Raw genomic sequence first — 21,784 nt, forward strand, 5'->3', positions numbered from 1 at the left:
AGAGCGCTGGACATTCACTTCCCCCACCTACAATCCCTGCCAGCCAGAGACTCGAACCCGCAACCTTCGGATTATAAGTCCGACTCTCTAACCATTAGGCCACGACTTCCCCATCTAAAGGTTTAATGTAAATTGTGTAATTAATCTGTCCAGACAAATCAGATTTGCATTATTTGGATTAAGATAAATAACACAGTCCACAGATATATAAGTTTTGCAAAGGTATGTTTTTTTATATCATAATTTTTGATGGGCCTGTGGCTTCCATGGAAGTTTAGTTGATCTATCCCAACCGCACGTGTTGATCTTTCTCATTTGATATTGCCCTGTTGTAACATGTTGATTGTTATCTAGAACTTAACTAGGCCTGCCAGGAAATGATTGAGGATGAAAGGGCATGTGTTCAGGTTTCCTTTCCAGGTAAACATTAACTCTCTTTATCCCCACCCTGAGGTGGTAAATCAGCCAAGGCTTATATAATGTGTCACATCGCCTCGCCCTCCTGCAGCAGGAGTTTTTCTTCTGGGTGATATTACAATCTCTCAGTCCATATCCAGCTACAGAGAGGTCCATCATCATGTTGTTCGTTCAGTGGGCTTTCCTCTTGACCGTGTGGATGCTTCGTGTGGAGGTTTCATCTTTTAACCTGGACACGCAGAACGTGATGAACAAGCGTGGAGAAGCTGGCACTTTGTTTGGGTTTTCTATGGCCATGCACCATCAGCTCAAACCTTCAGAGGAGAGAGTGTGAGAAACTTATTATATATTTCATTTTATTTATTTTTTGAGCGAACAAGTGATAAATGTTTAAATTATAACAGGTACAAACTGTTGTGAACCTGTAACAATTAGTTTTATTGTTTTTCAAAAAATATCCAATAGTTCAAACCTTAACACTTTATAATTACCTGCATGATTATTAATATTATTGAAATATTAAATAATCATCTGTCTGTCTGTCTATCTATCTATATATATCTATCGACAAAACTTTCATCTTCAGATTGTTAATTGGAGCCCCTCGTGCTAAAGCATTGCCCAGTCAAAATGCCAATATATCTGGGGGTCTGTACAAATGTAAATTCACAACAAAATCTGATAATTGTGGACGCATTTCCGTTGATATAAAAGGTTGGTTGTGCCTTACTTATTGTTACTTTAACACATATTTCTAATATTTTATCAGTCAGTTGCATTTCTGAATAATGAGCAAATACTAATGAGTTTATTTTTTTGATAATGCAAGCAGTTTAAGTATCTTAAAGAGCTTATTCTAATCTTAAAGGACGTCCCCCAAACACTCCTGGACGAGATTATAGAGAAAATCAATGGCTGGGCGTCCGTGTCCGAAGTCAGGGACGAGGAGGCAAAGTAGTGGTAAAGAAGCATCTAATTTCTCTAATTTATTGTGAAAACTATATTTTTGTACATATAATAGCTTAATGTTTTATTGACATTATGTTTAAAGTCTATGTTCTGTTTTATCTAGACTTGTGCTCACAGGTACCAGGATTGGAGTTATGACAACCAGCAGTTATTGGGCAGATGTTTTGTCCTGGAACAGGACCTTAACTTGGTGACAGATGGAGAGCCCACAAGAGCAATTTGTAAGAATCTGGAAGCAGATAAGACCAAGTTTGGCTACTGTCAACAAGGTGTCTCTGTAGCATTTTCCAAAGACAAGAAATATCTTGTTTATGGAGCTCCAGGAGCATATGACTGGAAAGGTACTGCAAATTATTTGGGAAGGTGTATGTAAAAAAAAAATTTTATTTGTAGGTTTTTTAGAACTCATTGTAACTTTGTAAGTCTGTAATATTGAGTGTTACCTTGCAATCTATCATTTATAATCTCTTTTTCACACTTTAGGCATTGTGCACATGCAGCCTGTTGATGACTTCAATCTAGAGACCTATGAAACGGGAGATCATAATCAGCGTCAACACAAGCTTATTCCTGTGGAAATCAGCAGCCTTTTAGGTGATTATGGTCAACCTTTTGGACTACTGTGAACCAGAGGCCAACTTGCAGTACAACTGTATTGAATGCAGAACTATTCAAAATAATATATTACTGTAAATATAGATGCTTTTTCTTGTGTGATGCAGTAGATGCGTTAGAATGCATCAGCAAATATAAAATAATCAGAATCAGAATCAGAATGAGCTTTATTGGCCAAGTATGTTTACACATACAAGGAATTTGTTGTAGTGACAGAAGCTCCACAGTGCAACAGAAAGACAGTAACAGGACAGGACACAGGTAATGAAACAAAATAACAGGAAATAGCCAATGACCAATGTACAAGCAGCAAAAAAAAATAAGAAATACATAATATATAAAATATAATATAGGCGACTATGTATGTACAGGTCAAGTATGTGCAAATTAGAAATGAGAAAATAAAATAAGTGAGTGTGGTGAATGGATAATGTATTAGTTGTGTGTTCTACGTTTATTTATTGAGTGTTCATGAGATGTATTGACTGAGGGAAGAAACTGTTCCTGTGTCTGGTCGTTCTGGTGCTCAGAGCTCTGTAGCGTCGACCAGATGGTAAAAGTTCAAAGAGGTTGTGTGCTGGATGTGAGGGGTCCAGAGTGATTTTACCAGCCTTTTTGCTCACTCTGGATGAGTACAGTTCTTGGAGAGTGGGGAGGGTTGTACCAATGATTCGCTCAGCAGTCCGGACTACCCTCCGTAGTCTTCTGAGGTCAGATTTGGTAGCTGAGCTGAACCAGACAGTTATTGAGGTGCAGAGGATGGATTCAATGATGGCAGAGTAGAACTGTTTCAGTAAGTCCTGTGGCAGGTTGAACATCCTCAGCTGGCGAAGAAAGTACAACCTCTGCTGGGCCTTCCTGACAATGGAGTCAATGTGAATATCCCACTTCAGGTCCTGAGAGATGGTGGTGCCCAGGAATCTGAATGACTCCACTGCAGTCACGGTGCTGTTCATGATGGTGAGAGGGGGGAGAGCAGGGGGGTTTCTCCTGAAGTCCACGATCATCTCCACCGTTTTGAGTGTGTTAAGCTCCAGGTTGTTGAGACTGCACCAGACAGCCAGCTCCTTAACCTCCTGTCTGTAAGCAGACTCGTCACCGTCCTGGATGAGGCCGATCAGTGTGGTGTCGTCTGCGAACTTCAGGAGCTTGACAGAGGGGTCTTTAGATGTGCAGTCGTTGGTGTAGAGGGAGAAGAGCAGTGGGGAGAGTACGCAGCCCTGAGGAGCTCCAGTGCTGATGGTTCGAGTGCTGGATGTGAATTTGCCAAGCTTTACTAACTGCCGTCTGTCTGTCAGGAAGCTGTTGATCCACTGGCAGACGGAGGTGGGGACAGAGAGCTGAGTTAGTTTATTTTGAAGGGTTTCCGGGATAATGGTGTTAAAAGCAGAGCTGAAGTCCACAAACAGGATCCTCACATAAGTCCCTGGTCTGTCCAGATGCTGCAGGATGAAGTGCAGTCCCATGTTGACTGCATCATCCACAGACCTGTTTGCTCTGTAGGCAAACTGCAGGGGGTCCAGTAAGGGACCAGTGATGTCCTTCAGATGAGCCAGAACCAGTCTTTCGAATGATTTCATGGCTACAGACGTTAGTGCCACAGGTCTGTAGTCATTAAGTCCAGTAATTTTGTGTTTCTTTGGGACGGGGATGATGGTGGAGCGTTTGAAGCATGAGGGGACTTCACACAGCTCCAGTGATCTATTGAAGATCTGTGTGAAGATGGGGGCCAGCTGCTCAGCACAGATTTTTAGGCAGGCTGGTGACACACCATCTGGACCAGATGCTTTCCTTCTTTTGTTTTTCCTGAAGTAATACAACTTGATGTACCATGGAAGCACACTGTAACTTTCAGAAATTCCAAAAAAGGCATTTATTGAAACTAAGCAGCAAAAATCGACTCATTCTGAACATACTAATGTATGGACCCCAGGGAAAAATTATCTTATGTTCATCAAGGCTGCATTTATTTGATCAAAAATACAGGGGAAATAATTATAAATATTGAACCAAATAGAATTGGTTTACTATTTTAATATATTTTAAAATATAATTTATTTCTGTGGCACAGCATTGAATTTTTATCAGCCATTACTCCAGTCTTCAGAGTCACATGATCCTTCAGAAGTCATTCTAATATGCTGATTTATTATCAGTGTGAAAACTGTGGTGCTGCTTAATATTAATTTGGAACCTGTGATACTTTTTTCTTTGATTCGTTGATGAATAAAAAGTTAAAAAGAACATTGTTTATTCAAAATAGAAATCTTTTCTAACAATATAAGTCTTTACGATCACTTTTTATCCATGTAACACATCCTTGCTAAATAAAAGTATTAATCTCTTTAACAAACAGAAAAGAAAAAAGAATACTGACCTCAAACTTTTGAATATTAATGTATATTGTACCACAACATTTCTATTTTGAATAACACTGTTCTTTTTAATCAAAGAATCCTGAAAAAAGTCCCAAAAATATTAAGCAGCACAACTGTTTCCAACATTGATTATAAATCACCATTCTAGAATGATTTTTAAAGGATCATGTGACACTGAAGACTGGAGTAATGATGCAGGAAATTCAGCGCTGCGTCACAGAAATAAATTATATTTTACAGTATTTTAAAGGTACAGTAGGAGATCTCGGAAAATGCTAACTTCAGCCTGATAGCACTGAAAGCGAAAGTCCTACACTCCCTGCAAAACGCCGTCCAAAGCCACACCCCCTGAAGGCATATACGCACACTGACCAGAGACAACATTAATACATAATGTGTCATTCACCATTGAGAAAACTTTACAGTACAGTTAGTAACAGGTCTACAATACCAGGAAGGAAGATCAGGTTGTTGATTTTTGCCTGCCATTCTCGCTCTGTCAGCAGTAGCGTACGTGACCGCGCTGATGACGTATCCTGTCTGTGCGAACAAATACATATGGCAGGGCTCTCAAGTTATAGCAAACGTTTGGAGTGAGATTACATCTGTTAGGGGAGGGGCCACACAAAGGGCCACTCACGTGGGAGGAATCCACTCAAATATTTGCAGCACCCAAGTTTTTGCTAGCAGTTCAGTTTTACCTATTGTTCATAATTGACCAGCACAAATAGAAATTATAACAACTGGTAAATCTGATAAAAGACACATTAATCCAAATAAAATAAATAGGTTTATGCATGTCAAAACGTGTGTGTGTGTGTGTGTGTGTGATTAAAAAAGATTAAAAAAAAAAAACATTAATAAGCTTAAACTTTTTTAAAATACTGTATATAAAACAATTTTTTGTATTTGGATGAATTTGTGTTTTATCAGATTTTACCAATTGTTATATAACATTTCTTGCACTTTCCTTAGTTTCTGGGAGCAAAAGCTAAGTTAAAGCTTCTGGTTGCAAAGCGGTTGGAGTTTTTGACTGCATCAATAATAATTTAGCACAAATTTGGCTTCCCACCATCAGCTCTCACTATATTTGATCACAGGTAAGTGATTTCGTCCAGGAATCGTGAAATCAAAATGCTAAAAAAGGAAGGGGTTACCTATAGTATTCATCGTATCTTGCTCTTTCAACTTAATTGTAGGCTATATATAGCGGGACAAGTTATCCCTTACTTCTCAGCGTGAGAACAAGGTATGTTGTGAGAGCGTGTGAACTGGTTGAAATGCGTATAACTGAATGAAATGCATGTGTCTCACGGTGAATGCGTGCGTTGACAGGCAGGTAGGAAAGTCAATCAAAATGCTCAGAACGAGCATTTTGATTGGATGAACATTTCTTGGTCCTACACCTTCCACAGAATAAATAAATACAGAAAAATACATTTAACCATCTTCAAGAATCGGCTAAAAACACATCTCTTCCATCTTTATTTACCCTCTAACTCTAGCAGTCTCTATTCTAATTCTATTCTTTAAAAAAAAAAAACTTGCCCCTTTTAGACTTGCACTCTATTAATTTACTAACTTAATTTTAAAAAATAAACTAACACTTGCATGTCATTGCTCTTGTTGATTTTGATCGCCTCCATTGTCCTCATTTGTAAGTCGCTTTGGATAAAAGTATCTGCTTTGGATAAAAAATGTTTCTGAAGACAATCACCTATTGCACCTTTAAAATAGAACACTTATTTTAAATTGCAATAATATTTTCACAAAATTACAGGTTTTTTCCCTATATTTTTGATCAAATAAATGCAGCCTTGATGAGCATGCTGTAAGAAACCTCATAAAAAAACATTAAAAGTCTTATTGATCCCAAATTTTTCAATGGCAGTGAATGTATGCTGACATTTTAAATCTAATATCATCTATTTATCAACATATTTTCTTTTGTTTTCTGTCAGGCTTTGCTGTCGATACTGGGATGAACCTAATGAAAAAAGGAGAGCTGAATGTTGTGGCCGGGGCTCCGCGATCAAACCACAGCGGGGCGGTTTTGCTCCTGAGACCAGAAGAAAAGGCAGAAACACGGAACCTTAAAGCTGAGTACATCCTTCAAGGCCCAGGTTTGGCCTCCTCCTTTGGCTATGACCTCACTGTTCTTGACTTAAATGGAGATGGGTGAGTCTTCACTTAACAAGTTATAAAAATGACTATACAGGATGTGATTGTAAAATTTCTTATGAGTAATAAAGGCATTAAATGTTTACAACACAGCTGATTAGGGAGTTAATGTCTGCAATGCTTCAGGTGGGATGATCTTGTTGTGGGTGCGCCCGAGTTCTCCAAAATAAGCATGGATGAAGATGTAGGAGGAGCTGTGTATGTTTACATCAACCAAGCCAAAGGGCAGCGCTGGAACCAAATCAAACCAGTGTGTCTATATGGGAAAAGGGACTCCATGTTTGGACTAGCAGTGGCACATATTGGGGATATCAATCAAGATGGATACCAAGGTTGAATGAAAGGTTATGTTTTACTTCAGTCTTGGGCCTCAGCTTTACAGTGCATCTGACAGTTGATCTTTTCTGGTAAACAGATTTTGCAGTTGGTGCTCCTAATGAGGAGACAGGGAGAGGTCGAGTGTACATATATCATGGTTCAGCTGCAGAGTTTCGTCAAAAACCAGAGGTTTGTAAAAGGAGTCACATACTGTATGTATAAACTTTAGCGTTTTCATTTATTTATTTTATTTATTCATTTATTGTATTAGAGTTTGAGGTCATATTTAGATTGTATAAATATATATATATAAAATGACTAAATAAAATGTCAAGATATGTGAAAATGTATTATTATATTATATTATTACTCCCAGCATGAATCATTATGGAGATCTTCTATCCCCTTTTTGCATTTGAAATGTTTTTCAGAGTGACTCTGTTGAAACAGTCTCTGTTTATAGGTTTTAGATGCTGGAGATCCTAGTATCAAATCGTTTGGTTATTCTTTGGCTGGAAACATGGATATAGATGATAATGGCTATCCAGATCTTGCTGTGGGCTCACTTTCAGATAGTGTGCAAGTTTATAGGTTAGATGTTTCTTACATTCATAAAATCATAGATTCAAGGTTGATAAGATGTTTTGCATTCATATAATTCCTGTTAAGTGTTAGAATAACCAGACACATACCACCATATATAAGAAAATACTTTCATTAAATACCATTTTATAGGATCTGAACATTTCAGAATACTACATTATTTATATTTGAATATTTCTTCTATTTCTTATTTTAAGGAGTAAACCAGTGGTTAACATAGAAAAGACCTTAACATTAACACCGAATACTATTGATTTCAAGGCTCAGGACTGCAAGAGATATTCATGGTGAGATAACAGCAAAATCTATCTATCAAAATGTTTTTGTTTTTAACTTTTTTCTTTTATTTTAATGCATTTTAGCGATTTTACAGCTCAGTCCTGCTTCACTTACACTGCTCAGACACCTACATACAATCACAAACTGAGTGAGTCCATTCCTCCATACCGCATGCTTAAATATCAAAACAAAAATTAATATCCCAGAGCAATCTTCATGAGTCATTCCATGTTTGATTAGTTATAAACTTGTCAGAGCATTTCTTTGAACTTTTTGTGGCATTCGAATCCCATCTGATAGTCACCTTTCTGCAGGGATCAAGTACACACTAAAGGCTGATACATTGCGAATAGAGAGGGGTCTTCGTTCACGGGTGGTCTTTGTGAATTCTGAGGCTGCACAGGGATACCAGGAACTGTCTGTCCAAGGCAAACAAGAGTGTATCCAGACCAAGCTCAGGCTGCTGGTTTGTACTATCAGCTCACACTCTGATTTGCTGGTTTTAAGAATTACAAGTTACAATTCATGATGAAAACCATTTTATTGTGTCTTAGGGAGATATCCAGGATAAGCTGACCAGCATTTTCATCAGCCTGTCTGTTTCTTTGCCGTCTAACAATCCGAAACAGACAGTCAGAAATCTCCCTGGCTTAGAGCCAGTTCTGAATGCTCTGCAAGAAAATGCAACCAAAGCAGAGGTAAATTCCAAAATCTACCATAACACTTGTATTGCTTTAATATTTACCGATCTCAAACTTTGATTTCTTTGTCATGTAATATTTTGTCTCCCAGGTCACCTTTAGAAATGCCGGCTGTGGAAGTGACAACATCTGTCACAGTAACATGCAGCTCGAGTATACGTTCTGCACCAAACGCCAACAACAAGACAAATGTGACCCTCTAGCCATGTAAAACCATTATCTACGTGGCTTGTGCATGATTTAGGACTGATGTTTTTTCTACAGCTCAAAAATCGCACATGATTGGTATTTGGCAAGAAGTTTGTATAAAGCTAGTGTTTTGTTGCTGTAACTGCAAAACATGTCCTGACAAATCTGGACCTCTGACTTTTAATACCTCAAGGGCACCGATTGAGTAATAATTGCATTATGTGGAAATTACTCAATTCAATAGAAATACATATTTTACATATAGCTACATATTTGGAACATTTTGTAATATAGGCTTTAAAAGAAAAAAAAACCTTCCTTGGCATTCTTGAATTTGGCTGTATCTTTGTGTGTTGAAGGGAAAATTATGTTCCTGTCATTTCTCCTGGTGATAAGAACGTTGCCCTGGAGGTCACTGTAACCAACATAGGTGGAGATGATGCACACCAGAGCCAACTTTCTGTGACATTTCCCGAATTTCTGCAGCTATCATCAGTCGAGCCGAAGAAGAGTAGTGTGAGTGTTCCATTTTACTGAAAACTAATTTCTGTGTAATTCTTGACAAGTTTGTATCAAAAAGCCTGACTATGTTTTGTTTTTTACAATAATAGAGTCACATTTGTATAATGCTCTGTTGCATCTTTTTGGAAGGACTGTCATATTCAGGCCTAGACTTGTACGCTCAAAAAAATTTGAATGTGGGATTTTAAGATGAGCCTGTCAAGTATTCCCTACTGTCTTCAGTTAAACTGTATGAACTAAAGAAACTAGTGGTGCACGTTAGCATGCTAGGTAAAAGTTCATTAATTGTTTGGGTTCTTACATTGTATACGTTGCCCACGCACCTTGCAGACTTGTAATTACCAGTATTACTGTCTTTAAAATATTGTTCAACAATATATTTATCAATTTGTCCATTTTACTCACTTAACAATGACTGAGCAAAGAGCTAAAAAAGCTAAAAAAAAAAAATGTTTTTTCATTGAAAGAACTCTTAAATGAAATGTTTTAGTGTAAATTAGTGTAACATTTGGTGTACATTCCTTCAGATTTTGCATATACCTAGGTGGTGTTTTCAAATACCTTTGAAAACACGTTTATCTTTTATCATGGTGCAGGAAACTCAGGTGCAGTGTAACCCAAATGAAAATAGAACACAGGCCGACTGCCAACTTGGAAATCCTTTTAAAAGAGACTCAGAGGTATGAAGAGTAATTCAAATTTTACTCGGACATCAAGCACATTTTCAATCTATAATCAGATCTGTCAGCCTCCTAATTCAGGTTCATTTCTTTTCAACACCTTCAGGTTTCATTCTTCCTGATACTTAACACAGAAAGGCTTTCCTTGAGAGTAACAAGCGCTAATGTGACTATGTTGCTAAAAACGTAAGAAGACTCTAGCTGTGATATCTTATCTCTAGTTTAACAATTAATCAACATAATACTTTTAGAGAAGTAGTATACAGTTTATAGCATGAAGAAATGTACAAGCTAATGGGTTTGGAAGTTTAAATCTTTTACCATTTGTTTTTTGGCAATAGGATCAGCATTCAAAATATTCCAATGGTCGTTGCAGAAGCAAAAATTATCTTTGAACTGCATCTGAAAGTCGCTGGGTAAGTCTTGTTAATTGTTCATCAAAAATGTCCAGCAGTCTGCAAGTTTTTGAAGGAATTTAATACTTTCATATACTGTTACCTTTGACAATTTAACGTGTCCTTGGTAAATGAAAGTATTAAATTCCTTCAAAAAACTTGCAGACTGCTGGACATTTTTGATTAATAAGATATCAAAGATGAATATTGTCTTCAATAATGATAATAATAAGAAATGTTTAAAAATATAAAAAATATTTTTTATTTTCTATTTTTGGTCAAATGAATGTAGCCTAGGTGAGCATAATAGACCTTTCAAAAACATTTAAAAATCTTACTGAACGGTAGTGTACAAGCATTAATGTGGATTCTGCAATGCTTGTGACTGAAAGTTCTTATGATTTAAAGTATTTTAGATACTCTTAATAAGAGAATGCTTGTTTTTTTCTGATGTATTTTGTCTTTGTAGTCTTGCTAAACCTTCCCAATTATTCTTTGGAGGAGAAGTAAAAGATTTGAAAGCAATGAAATCAGAAGATGATATCGGCTCTTTGGTCCAATATGAGTTCAGGGTTGGTGTTTCAGTCTCCTTAAAGCTACAATAACAAATTACTATACATCATTAACCTTAATTCAATCTGGTTTAAGCTTTTTCAATTTCTAGACATAACAAATGAATGATTATAATAATATTTTGCAGATAGTAGCCTGTGTATTAGCACATTTATACCTCTCTGTATATACCTCTCTGTATACTCTGTCTGTGACAAGCTGCCAATTGATTTTGAACTGAGGTATAAATGTGCTAATACACAGGCTACTATCTGCAAAATATTATTATAATCATTCACAGTACAGTATTTGGAAGTATATTTTATTTACATAAGTCCAGTACAATTAAAAGCCTGTTGATTTTGTGCATGTGGTTTTCTGTGTCAGATCATTAACGTCGGTCGGCCTCTGAAGTCCTTCGGTTCTGTTGTGCTGAACATTCAGTGGCCAAATGCAACCAAGGAGGAAAAACGGCTCCTGTACCTTGTGCAGATCAAGGATCATCGAAAAAATATTATTCACTGCACACCAGCAGAGGCAATCAACCCACTCCGATTTATCAAGGTAGTTGGACTTAAAGTTAGATAATGATCATTTATTAACTTCTTCTACTTTGTAGCTCTCTGTATTTGATATATGTGACCCTGGACCAAACCAGTCTTAAGTCGCTGGGATTTATTTGTAGCAATAGTCAAAAATACATTGTATGGGTCAAAATGATTGATTTTTCTTTTATGCCAAAAATCATTAGGACATTAAGTAAAGATCATGTTCCATGAAGATATTTTGTAAATTTCCTACTGTAAATATATCAAAACTTAATTTTTGATTAGTAATATGCATTGCTAAGAACTTCTCAACATAGTTGTATCTCGGCCAAATATTTTCCTATTAATTGACCCTTATGACTGGTTTTGTGGTTCAGGGTCACATATGATCAATTCCTTCTGGCATTGTGGGAGAGGTGCCTAATGTTTCCAATGCTCACTCTTTAGGCGTCATCCAGAGGACGGCGTGAAGTAGAGCATGAATCAGGCTTGAAGGCTCTTGCCTCTACAGATTTTTTTCCCTTTTTGGGCAACAAAAGAATGTATAAAACCCTGGTAATTCCACAGTTTCTTTGACCATTACTTTTTCTTTTCACTACTATCAGTAGATATACTAGTGTCTTTAAAATGTATATTAAAGGATTTAAGGTACTTAAGTTTGTCATTCTTGGAAATATTTTCTACCTTTCATGTTTCCGCCCCAGACATGTGCTGATGACTTAAGATGTGTGGAGATAAAGTGCCCTCTTGAGGAAGTGGACAGCACTACAGCCGTTGTTCTTCATGCACACTTGTGGAACAATACTTTTCTTGAGGTACAGTTGCTGCACTTTTTTCTGCAGTATAAAAATGAATGAATTGACTAAAATATTAATGAAAATTCAAAAGGATAGTTCACCCAAAAATAAAAACAGCCTGGTTACAAACATTCTTCAAAATATCTTCCTCTGTGTTCGGCAGAACAAAGAAATTCATACAGGTTTGGAACTACCTGAGGGTGAGTAAATGACAGAATTTTCATTTATGGGTGAGCTATCGCTTTAAGCAGAACTAAAACTGAAAGTGTTACTAGAACTTTTGATATTTTCTATTTAAATTTAGTTACAGTCATTTGATCTACACACCAAAAATATTTTTGTTGCTAGATCAATCTATGCTGATTAATGCAGCAATAGTCTTCAACATTTGAAAGTTATGGTAGCGATATGAAGTGTTATTGCCATATTGTAATTAACTAGGAGACTTGAGTAGCACTTTATTTTACAGTCCTGTTCCTCATGTACATACTATGTACTTATTATAGTAATTACAATAACTAGGTAATAACTAGGTACTAACCCTGAACCTACCCCATGTAGTTACCTTATATTACCAGTACTTTCTTAGGTAAGTGCACTGTAAGTACACATACTGTAAACTAAAGTGCAACCGAGATTTGTTTGAAGTAATTTTGAATAAATAAAGTTAAAACTTTTTTTTACCTTGAATAGTTTGTCTAATGCTTTCCTCAGATTTTGTTTTAATGTATATGTTTTATTAATTGATGTGATTTTTATTAAAGGACTCAAATTAAATAAGCTTAAACTGATTTACATTAAAGGGATAGTTAACCCAAAAATGAAAGACTCTGTCAACATTTACTCAGCGTTTTACTCAGAGGTTTTTCCAAGTGGTTTGTCAGTCACTTTTCTCAGATTCTCATGTATCTATCTATCTATCTGGCCAAAGTTTTTACCTTATATTTTTGTCAGTCTTCTTAGGGTTTTTTTTTTTTTTTTGAAGAGCACTCAAATTAAATCTTTACTCTATTTTTTTTATTATTTAAATGGTTTGGTCTGTCAGTTGCCTTCCTGAGATTGGATAAATTTGTTGGGTTTTACAGTATAGTGACAAGATGTTTTTTCTTTACAGGAGTATAGTTCATTGAACTACTTGGATATTGTACTGGATGCATTTTTGACTCTTAATGCAACTCAGGGGAATATTGGGATGCAGCCATCCAATACTAAGGTTAAGTGTCCTGTAGATTAGCACTCGTTTATACCATTTTTTATTTGATTGTTCAGAAGTATAGTGAGAAAAAGAGTGCAATGTTTAGACGAAACTAAATGAAATAATATTTCTTTGACTTATACAGGTGAAGCTAACGGTGTTTCGTGAAAGAAAGCCTGCTTTGCTCAGTCGAGTCCCATGGTGGGTCATTCTACTCAGCATATTGACCGCACTGCTTTTACTGGGTCTTCTCTTCTACCTGTTAATGAAGGTAATGTGACCCTCATCATATCTAATCTAATTTTAATATTTGGTTTACCAGAAAGATAGGCAGTAATTAATATAGTTACATTGTAGCTAGAAAGGGTGTAGTTGCATGTGTTTGCAAACAAAGTATGAATTTGCTGTGTTTTTTTGACTGAATTGTATTGTTTTTTTTTGCTCCTCAGTTTAAATGCTTGAATTGTTGTATGGGTGCTAAAGAAACGAAGATATGCTAAGAATCGGGACAGGAGTGTATGACAACCAAACAGAGTTGTGTCTTCTCAGGAAGATGGTCAAAACGGTTTCGGATTCTGTGGAGATTTAATTTTTTCTTGCAGAGGTCAAAAAAAGTTTTTTTTTTCTTTCTTTCTTTTTTATGGTTTTTATCATGTTGTCTGTAAATAAAATTTGTTGTATCATGTTGTATCACTAAGGACATGTGATGCTACTCTGCTTATATCACATTTGATTAACATTGTTTGTCATCTTATAATGTTAATCATATATCTGACTAATTAATATAGTGAAAGAACCAATTACATTTATATAGTAATGTGCACTGTCTGTAATATTGGTGGCACAGTAAAATTTCCTTTTGTGATGTGATGTATTTGACTGGAATGACTCAAGTGTCATGGAGAAGGAGGTGGAGGTGTGCGCAGGAACATCTTGAGGGCGGGTGTAAAGATGAGGATGGTGCCGAGCACAGAGACTGTGAGGAAGGCCCAGAGAAAAATCCTGTCCAACACCTGAGCCACAAACTTCCAGTCCTGAACTACCTGGAAGAGGGAAGGAATGTTCATTATCATTATCATAACTATCATGACTGGCATCTTCATCATCAAATAATAGTCAACACTAAAAAAAAAAATTGTATTCCTTTCTTTATTCTTATCATCAACAGTATGCAAGAGCGACCTTATTACTGCAAAACATCATTAAATATATAGTAAAAGAACATATATTCTGGCCAAAATATATTTCAAATATATGCTACATATATATTGTAATCAATACAGCGAGGGAAATATATTTTTTAACAAAAACTGTATTTATGGCAAAAATATATTACAGAATTTACTTCAAGGGAAAGAAAATACATTTCAAAAATGTTAAATGAAAAAAATATATAAAATGTATGAAAATCATAAAATACTTTCTGGGTAAAAATATATTTAACATTTTAAAATGTATATTTTTTTACATTGATTTTGGAAAAAATAAATATACTTAGATATATACACCATTGTTTACAATTTTATGTTTTCGAAAGACTTTGCTTATGCTCACCACTGAATTTATTTGAATAAAAATACAGCAGAAGCAGTAATACTGTAAAAAGTATATATGTCTTACTATAAATATTTTTTTATTTTATATATATTGTAAAATTGTATTTATTCCTGTGATGGCAAAGTTTAATTTTCAGCAGCCATAACTCCAGTCTTCAGTGTCACATGATCATTCAGAAATCTTTCTAATATGAAGATTTGCTTCTCAAGAAACATTTTTTATTATTATCAATGCTAAAAATAGTTGTGCTGCCTAATACTTTTTTTTTTTTTTGAACTATGCAACATTTCTTTGGGATTTTTTTTGATAACAGCAAATTCAAAAGAACAGCGTTTATTTGAAATAGTAATAGTAGATTTCTGTCTCTTTTTAACAAATGAATGCATCATTTCTGTATAAAAATATATTTTAAATAACCTCATGTCTCTAAATAGTTTAATTTATTATTTATATATGCAATCATTCATTAGGAACTTTCCTTTACCTTCATCTCAAGACATCTTCATGCCCTTACCTCCCTAATAAAATGTTCCTTCTTAATGTGGCGTGAGATGTAGCGAACCGAGTTGGTAGCCTGCTCCAGCATATTAATCAGAGCTTGACCTTCTCCTTCAGGGCCAGGTGGCCCTTTCTTGTTCCTGGGCTTGAGGTCAGGGCTGTGAGGGTCCAGCTCTGGGTAATGATACCGGTCCGTGTTTCCCCTCATGCAGAGCAAATGAGGCAGCCGCTGGAGAAACAGCGAACGCACCCACGGAGACATGGGATGGTAAGTAGCTGAAGAGCGGTGGTGGACGTTGATCACAAAAACCGTCACGATGATGGAGAGAGTGACAAAAATCATGATAAAAAGCAGGTACTCTCCAATCAGCGGGATAACCTTGGAGGAAGAAGGGATGATCTCCTCGATGACAAGAAGAAAGACAGTGAGGGACACCAGGACTGAGGTGGAAAGAGAGACTTTTTCCCCTTCATCAGAGGGTAGGTAGAAGACCAGTACTGTTAGGAAGGACAAGCCCAGGCAGGGGGTAATGAGGAAGAGTGTGTAGAAGAGAGGAAGACGTTTCAGGATGAATGAGTATGTGATGTAGGGGTAGGAGAGGTGGCCGTCTCGTCGACTGCCTTTGACCCCAGTGGCGCTGAGAATCTCCCACTCGCCGTTATCAAAGAAGTCTCTTCGGTCTACCTGCTGGTTGATGAGGACTAGTTCGACCATGTTTCCATCATATGTCCAAGAGCCAAACTTCATAGAGCAGTTCTGCCGATCGAACGGGAAGAAGGTCACGTCCATGGTGCAGGCAGACTTGTAGCTGGCAGGAGGCGTCCATGTGATCATGCCATTGTACCGCACAATGGCTTTGGTCATAAGTGAGCCTTCAAAACGTCCATCAGCACTAAAAGTGGTCGGGATAATATATATTAATATTTTAATATTCCAAAATGAGTCATTATTGTTAAGTCCACACAAATGGCACAAACTTACTTCTCATATAAAACAATGTCTGGGAGCCAGATGCTCTCTGACGGGACTCTGATAGAGGTGATGCCACCATAATTCTCAGGCTTCCATCGCAGTTTATAATCCAGCCATTCCTCACACAGAAAAAAAAGAATAATTCTGAGTTCATTATAACAAAAAAAAGGGGTTTCACTACTTCACCACTGTAGCATTCAAAGAGAACTGTTAAATTTGTCTTCTGCACTAATAAGCGATATTTTAATATCATTGAGATACTATTTAGGTTTTTTTCATATTTAAATCTTTTTATTTTTATATTTTCTGTTTTCATTTTAATGTTAAAGTTTTAGTAAATGTATTGTGCATTTAGTAAATATTTTGTGGTTTTTGTTTGTAAAAAATGTAAATATTGTTTATTCATTTTTAATTTCAGTTTTAGTTATTTTAGTACATTGCATTACACTAAAGGAAAATGAGCAATGTTGCCTTGGCAATTAGCTAACATGAATTATGTTTAGGTTTATAGATTGGTAGATGTAATAATTGTTGGCCTTTGCCATAACCACATTAATTACAATATTTGGTGATAATAAAATAAATAAACAATTTCTTTATGCACAGTAATTCACCATGCACTGTAAACTATTTAAGATCTTTTAAAAATGAAAAAAAGAGTAATAAATCTTTTTTTTTCAATCTTAAACTGTTAACTTTTATATTGTGCATGGAGGATTGATTGATTGATTGATTGATTGATAGATCAATTGATTATTTTTATTACTACTATATTATTATCATTATTATCATCATCATTATTATTATATAACTGATAATACCCTTAATAACTAATTTAGATGTTGTGTCCAACCCATTTTTAATGTCCCACACAAATAATGACACTGATGTTTGAGGTTACATACCTGCCATAGCCACACATTAGTGGTCATGAGTTGGTTTTTCTCATCCTAAATTCATGAACAGAGAAGAAAGAAAAGATAACACCATAAGCAACTGAGATGTACAGTATGTGTGTGTGTGTGTGTGTGTGTGTGTGTGTGTGTGTGTGTGAGAGAGAGAGAGAGAGAGAGAGAGAGAGAGAGAGAGAGAGAGAGAGAGAGAGAGACAGAGACAGAGAGATTTAATATATGTTATTAACTCAAAGTTTTAACTCTAATAATTTACCATTAATTCTGGTGGTTAGATTCTAATGCATTATAAAGTCTGCTGTAAAACAGAATAAGCATCATAAAGAACCACACTGGGAAAAGACTTTTCATCAAACAGGTTTATATTATTACCCATGTTTTATGAGATTATGAGATATTTGAGGAAGTTCTGGGAACTTAACATAATAATAGTTGTTCTTATTTATTTTCCATAGCCCTCAAAATCATTGGCTATATCTTTTGATAAACGTCCAGCATAACCACTTTTAAAGCCATCTCTGAATTACGAGGCTCTTGGGCACCTGTGCCTTTAGGTAGGTTTTAAATCAATAATATCAAGCAGGCACATCTGAGCCCTCGTCAAATAAATTACACATTACAACGTGTACATGTAGCAAAAGTAAGTTGACGTCATCATATTTTGATTATTATTGAGAGGAACACAAAGACTTGATGGTGCACTTTATATGTCGGATGTTTATTGTTACCATTTTGTTTTTTGGAAGCATTAATAAAATACATTATAACGCTGACAGATTTCATCCAGAATCTCACACTGAAGAAGGTTTTACCAACAAAACACATATACTCATTCAGGCTCACAGCAGCTTAGATCACTACTGCTTTGAATGTTAGTGTGTGTCTGTCCATTTGCCGAAATTAATACCTGCAGCATTTGCTGAGCAAATACATTTTCATCGAAATATGCTGAATTGCCATCAGTTTAGTTTGAATAATTTAATCACAGAGGGAAATTGTACACCAATAGATTTTTGTGGGTGCACACTGTTAAAGATGCTACAGCTCTCTGGATCTCTGCTCTTTTAATAATTCAGCCTCCCATCATACGAGTCGTCTGAACAAATCCCTTTCAGAGAAAAAGCAAGGCAGAATAAAACTAGGAAATGGGGAAAAAAGATGGAGGAGGGGAGCTGCTCTAAGGCATCATTTTCTATATATAGACTCTAAAGAAGCAGATGCCCCTAATATATACAGAGATAAACTGGTTTCAAAAGTCAATGGTTTTCAAAACCATGGACAGCTCCATCTGTTGTGTTTCAGCACCGTGGACAGAGGCCAACTAAGGACCTTCAAAGTTTCAAATTAAGCTTAAAAATTCTGAATCTGTATGTTTGTCTTACCACATCCACTAGCTGAGATATCTTCAAGCCAAAGCGGACCTTCACAGAGTGGTTTGCATGCTGAACAGGCCTGACCCAACGCTGGTACCCCTGAAACAAGTCCCTAAGAAGAGCATCTTCTCTTTCTGCCAGAGATACAAACTCTCTAGCTGCTAAAATACATATATCATCATCTTATTACATCATTGACATAATTACTTACAACTTACAACCATTGTTTACAACTCATCTCAATTGACCAGATATCAATGCTACCTTAGTTCAAATGTGTGCTTTAATTAACTGCTAAATACCTGTGTTATAAAAGTGAGTCATATGAATAAAGTACACTAAGTGTAATGACATACAGACAAGGACAGACAGAAACCAGATACTTCATAGACATGGCAGTCAGCAGAAGTCCGCTCACTGCGTCCTTCACTAATTGTTTACTGACCTCAACTGAGGACAAGTGTACTCAACTACACATAGCGAACAAATTACATTTTGAGGAGAAATGTAAATAAAAATAATGTTAAGATTTCTTATAATTCGCAGATGTTATTGCTGAAACAACGTTCAAAACGACTCATTGTCATTATGGAATACTGATCATTCTGATTTCATATAATTAATATCCTATATGTCGACTCTTTAAATGCATTATGCTTAGTCCATAACTCAAAAACAAAAAAGGCTGTTAAACAAACATTTTTAAGAAATTACTTCACAGGGCAGAAAGAGACAGTGATTGGTTTGCACTTACCAGGCGTGGTGGCGATGATGCTGCTCAACAGGGTAAAAAGACCAATGACTGCCAGCGTCATTCTGGGAGAAAGTATTTGGGATTGCTATAATTAATATTATATATTAACTGCTCTTTAAAACAACTTTTCGTAACAAGGGATAAAAGTTTGTAGTTGTTATCTGTTGAGAATAGTAGACAATAGTAAAGCAGTGGATGTGAGTAGACCACACCTAGATGGAGTCCATCCAGGCGCGCGCGCTCGGGTTCCACAGCACACTAGTATACGCGAAGCGCGTGCGTGTCAGTTTAAAGGGACAGATGAATGCATCGCTTCAGCAAAATATATTACTCAGAATATGCTGCACGGTGTAATTGTAACTGTCACTCTTTGGTCAAGGTAGCCAACAGCACAAACCCTCACAGTTCTAGTGAACGTGAGTAAACTGCGTAAAGGGAAAAGAAAAAAAGGAATACAAAAAAAATGGGGAACTGACTACTTATCACAATGTAAAGTAGATTGTGGTGTAGCTGATTTTATCCAACAATACGTATTGTTTGAATGGTTTTCTTCAACTTTGGCCAGTTGTATGTCCTTCGGTTTTATTTGTATAAAAACATTTCTTTAAACATTAAAATAAAAACTCTGCAGAGTCTCTTGTGTAAACACTCACATCAAGCCCATGCAGCAGATCAGGCAAACATATCTCCTCAGCAGTCATGGCTACTGTCTGAGCTCAGATGATTTTCTGCTCCAGTTGAAACCAGCTGTGGCCTCCGTGAGGGTCTGTGTCACTTTTTTCTCATGCCATTGCATGTGATTCTCTATCATTCGAACATGAGATTAAACCTCACATAAAAGCATGGTCAAATGTGTAATACACACCAGAACTCTCAGTCAAAATCAATCATGCATGGATAGAATCAGAGAAATGCATTGTAATAGTTAAAACTTGTGAAGTCTAGTCTGGTATTATTGCATTTGGCATTATGATTTAATGGTTGCTGACTCACATTCTGTGCTTATTTGCGTCCTTCATCTGCACACAGACTGCTGTCTTCAGAAGAGAGCAAAAACAGACAGGAAAATAACTTAAATATTCATACACTCCTTTAAATAATGCATCTCAGCTTCCATTTGCACAATCCCTTGACTGCACTGTCGCCACCTGTCAAATCAGCAGAGCCACAGTCATGATGAGTTAACATTGAAAAACACTAAAAATATCTCTTAGAGTCCTCAGAAATTAACAAAGCAAAAATACAGTCCTAAACCCCAGCAAGTAGAATTGGTGCTTAACGTGATGAGGTGAAAAGTCCCCCTTCTGCATAGCAGCTGCATGCTTTGATTTTATTTACCAGTGTAGTGTTATAAGCAGTCATGTGGAAGCATAGAAAAAAATAGTTTCAACATTCATTTTTTTTTTCTAAAGTTATTTTAGGGTTTTAATGACCCAGAGGTTTTTAAAAGAACAGTTCACCCAAAAATGAAAATTTTCTAAAGATCTATTCACACTCAGGCCATCCTAGAAGTCATCTCGTCTGAATCAGGAGAGCAATGTGCACAGATCAAGCACTGTTTAAAAGTGAAAACAGTCCAACACAGTTCCAAACAAAAATGTCAGTGGATTTTGATATAAAAGGACAACAGGTGATGGACTTTGACTGGAGGAAGCATTATTTATTATGAAATATGAAATCACCATCGGACCAAAAGCAACACATTCTGATGGCACCCATTTACTGCAGAGGATCTATTGGTGACCATGATATAATTCTACATTTCTCCAAATCTGTTTCAATGAAGAAACAAACTCATCTACATCTTGAACAGCCTTATGGTTTTATTTTTTGGGTGAACTATTTCTTTAAAAATTGTGCTAAACGCACTGAATCATTTTGTTGCAAACAGCGTAGAAATATTACTAAGCCAACACTATCAAAAACAGATAAGCACAGCTGTTTGCTAATAATTTATATATTCATAAGCTGCATATAAAAATTTATTTGTAATCATACATTAGCAGCAAAATGTAACATATTCTAAAGATATATATAATCTTGACACTGTCTTTTTTTTTTTTTTTAAAGAAAGGTTAGTTAAGCCCCTTACTCACCTAATTAATCTTTCTATCAGAGCTGGGCAGTTTCCTGATAGTTGAAAAAAAGCATTGGTGAAGCCTATTTTCAAATGTGGGAATTCAGATGATATGGTTAACTATAGACCAATAGTCTTCTTCCAGTTCTTTCTAAAGTGCTGGAAAAGGTTGTATCAGAACAATTTTTGCATCACTTAGAGAATAATAATCTTTTACACCCCTTACAATTTGGTTTTAGACATAATTATTCTACAGAAACAGCTACTTGCTTATTATTAGAAAATATTAAGCGGTCACTTGA

The 21,784-nt window shown here is 36.1% G+C and overlaps 2 protein-coding genes across 3 annotated transcripts; one reads left to right on the forward strand and one right to left on the reverse strand.

The window, feature by feature from the left end:
• The first annotated feature begins 452 nt into the window (after positions 1-452).
• Positions 453-14,938, forward strand: itga6l (integrin, alpha 6, like). Of its 2 annotated transcripts, XM_079389878.1 has the most exons (25): positions 453-747; positions 1,004-1,131; positions 1,286-1,377; positions 1,490-1,727; positions 1,870-1,980; positions 6,341-6,557; positions 6,687-6,892; positions 6,976-7,067; positions 7,342-7,469; positions 7,679-7,768; positions 7,844-7,908; positions 8,075-8,226; positions 8,315-8,458; positions 8,553-8,668; positions 9,010-9,166; positions 9,769-9,852; positions 9,959-10,038; positions 10,194-10,268; positions 10,717-10,819; positions 11,187-11,363; positions 11,795-11,902; positions 12,052-12,162; positions 13,259-13,357; positions 13,485-13,610; positions 13,789-14,938. In XM_079389878.1, the coding sequence occupies exons 1-25, from the start codon at positions 578-580 to the stop codon at positions 13,837-13,839; spliced, it is 3,120 nt and encodes a 1,039-aa protein (XP_079246004.1). In that variant the 5' UTR covers positions 453-577; the 3' UTR covers positions 13,840-14,938. The 2 variants fall into 2 exon arrangements, with proteins under 2 accessions (XP_079246004.1, XP_079246005.1); XM_079389879.1 differs by lacking the exon at positions 7,679-7,768 and having other exon boundaries at positions 551-747.
• On the reverse strand, positions 14,236-19,466 carry LOC306852797 (neuronal acetylcholine receptor subunit non-alpha-2; the record flags this gene model as incomplete). Its single annotated transcript, XM_079389880.1, has 6 exons — positions 14,236-14,382; positions 15,411-16,287; positions 16,377-16,486; positions 17,273-17,317; positions 18,661-18,809; positions 19,406-19,466. 6 exons carry the CDS (start codon positions 19,464-19,466, stop codon positions 14,236-14,238), a joined length of 1,389 nt encoding a protein of 462 aa, XP_079246006.1.
• Positions 19,467-21,784: the final 2,318 nt, after the last annotated feature.

The sequence above is a fragment of the Barbus barbus genome (genome assembly GCF_936440315.1).
Source record: "Barbus barbus genome assembly, chromosome: 33".
In the NCBI taxonomy this organism is placed as follows: domain Eukaryota; kingdom Metazoa; phylum Chordata; class Actinopteri; order Cypriniformes; family Cyprinidae; genus Barbus; species Barbus barbus.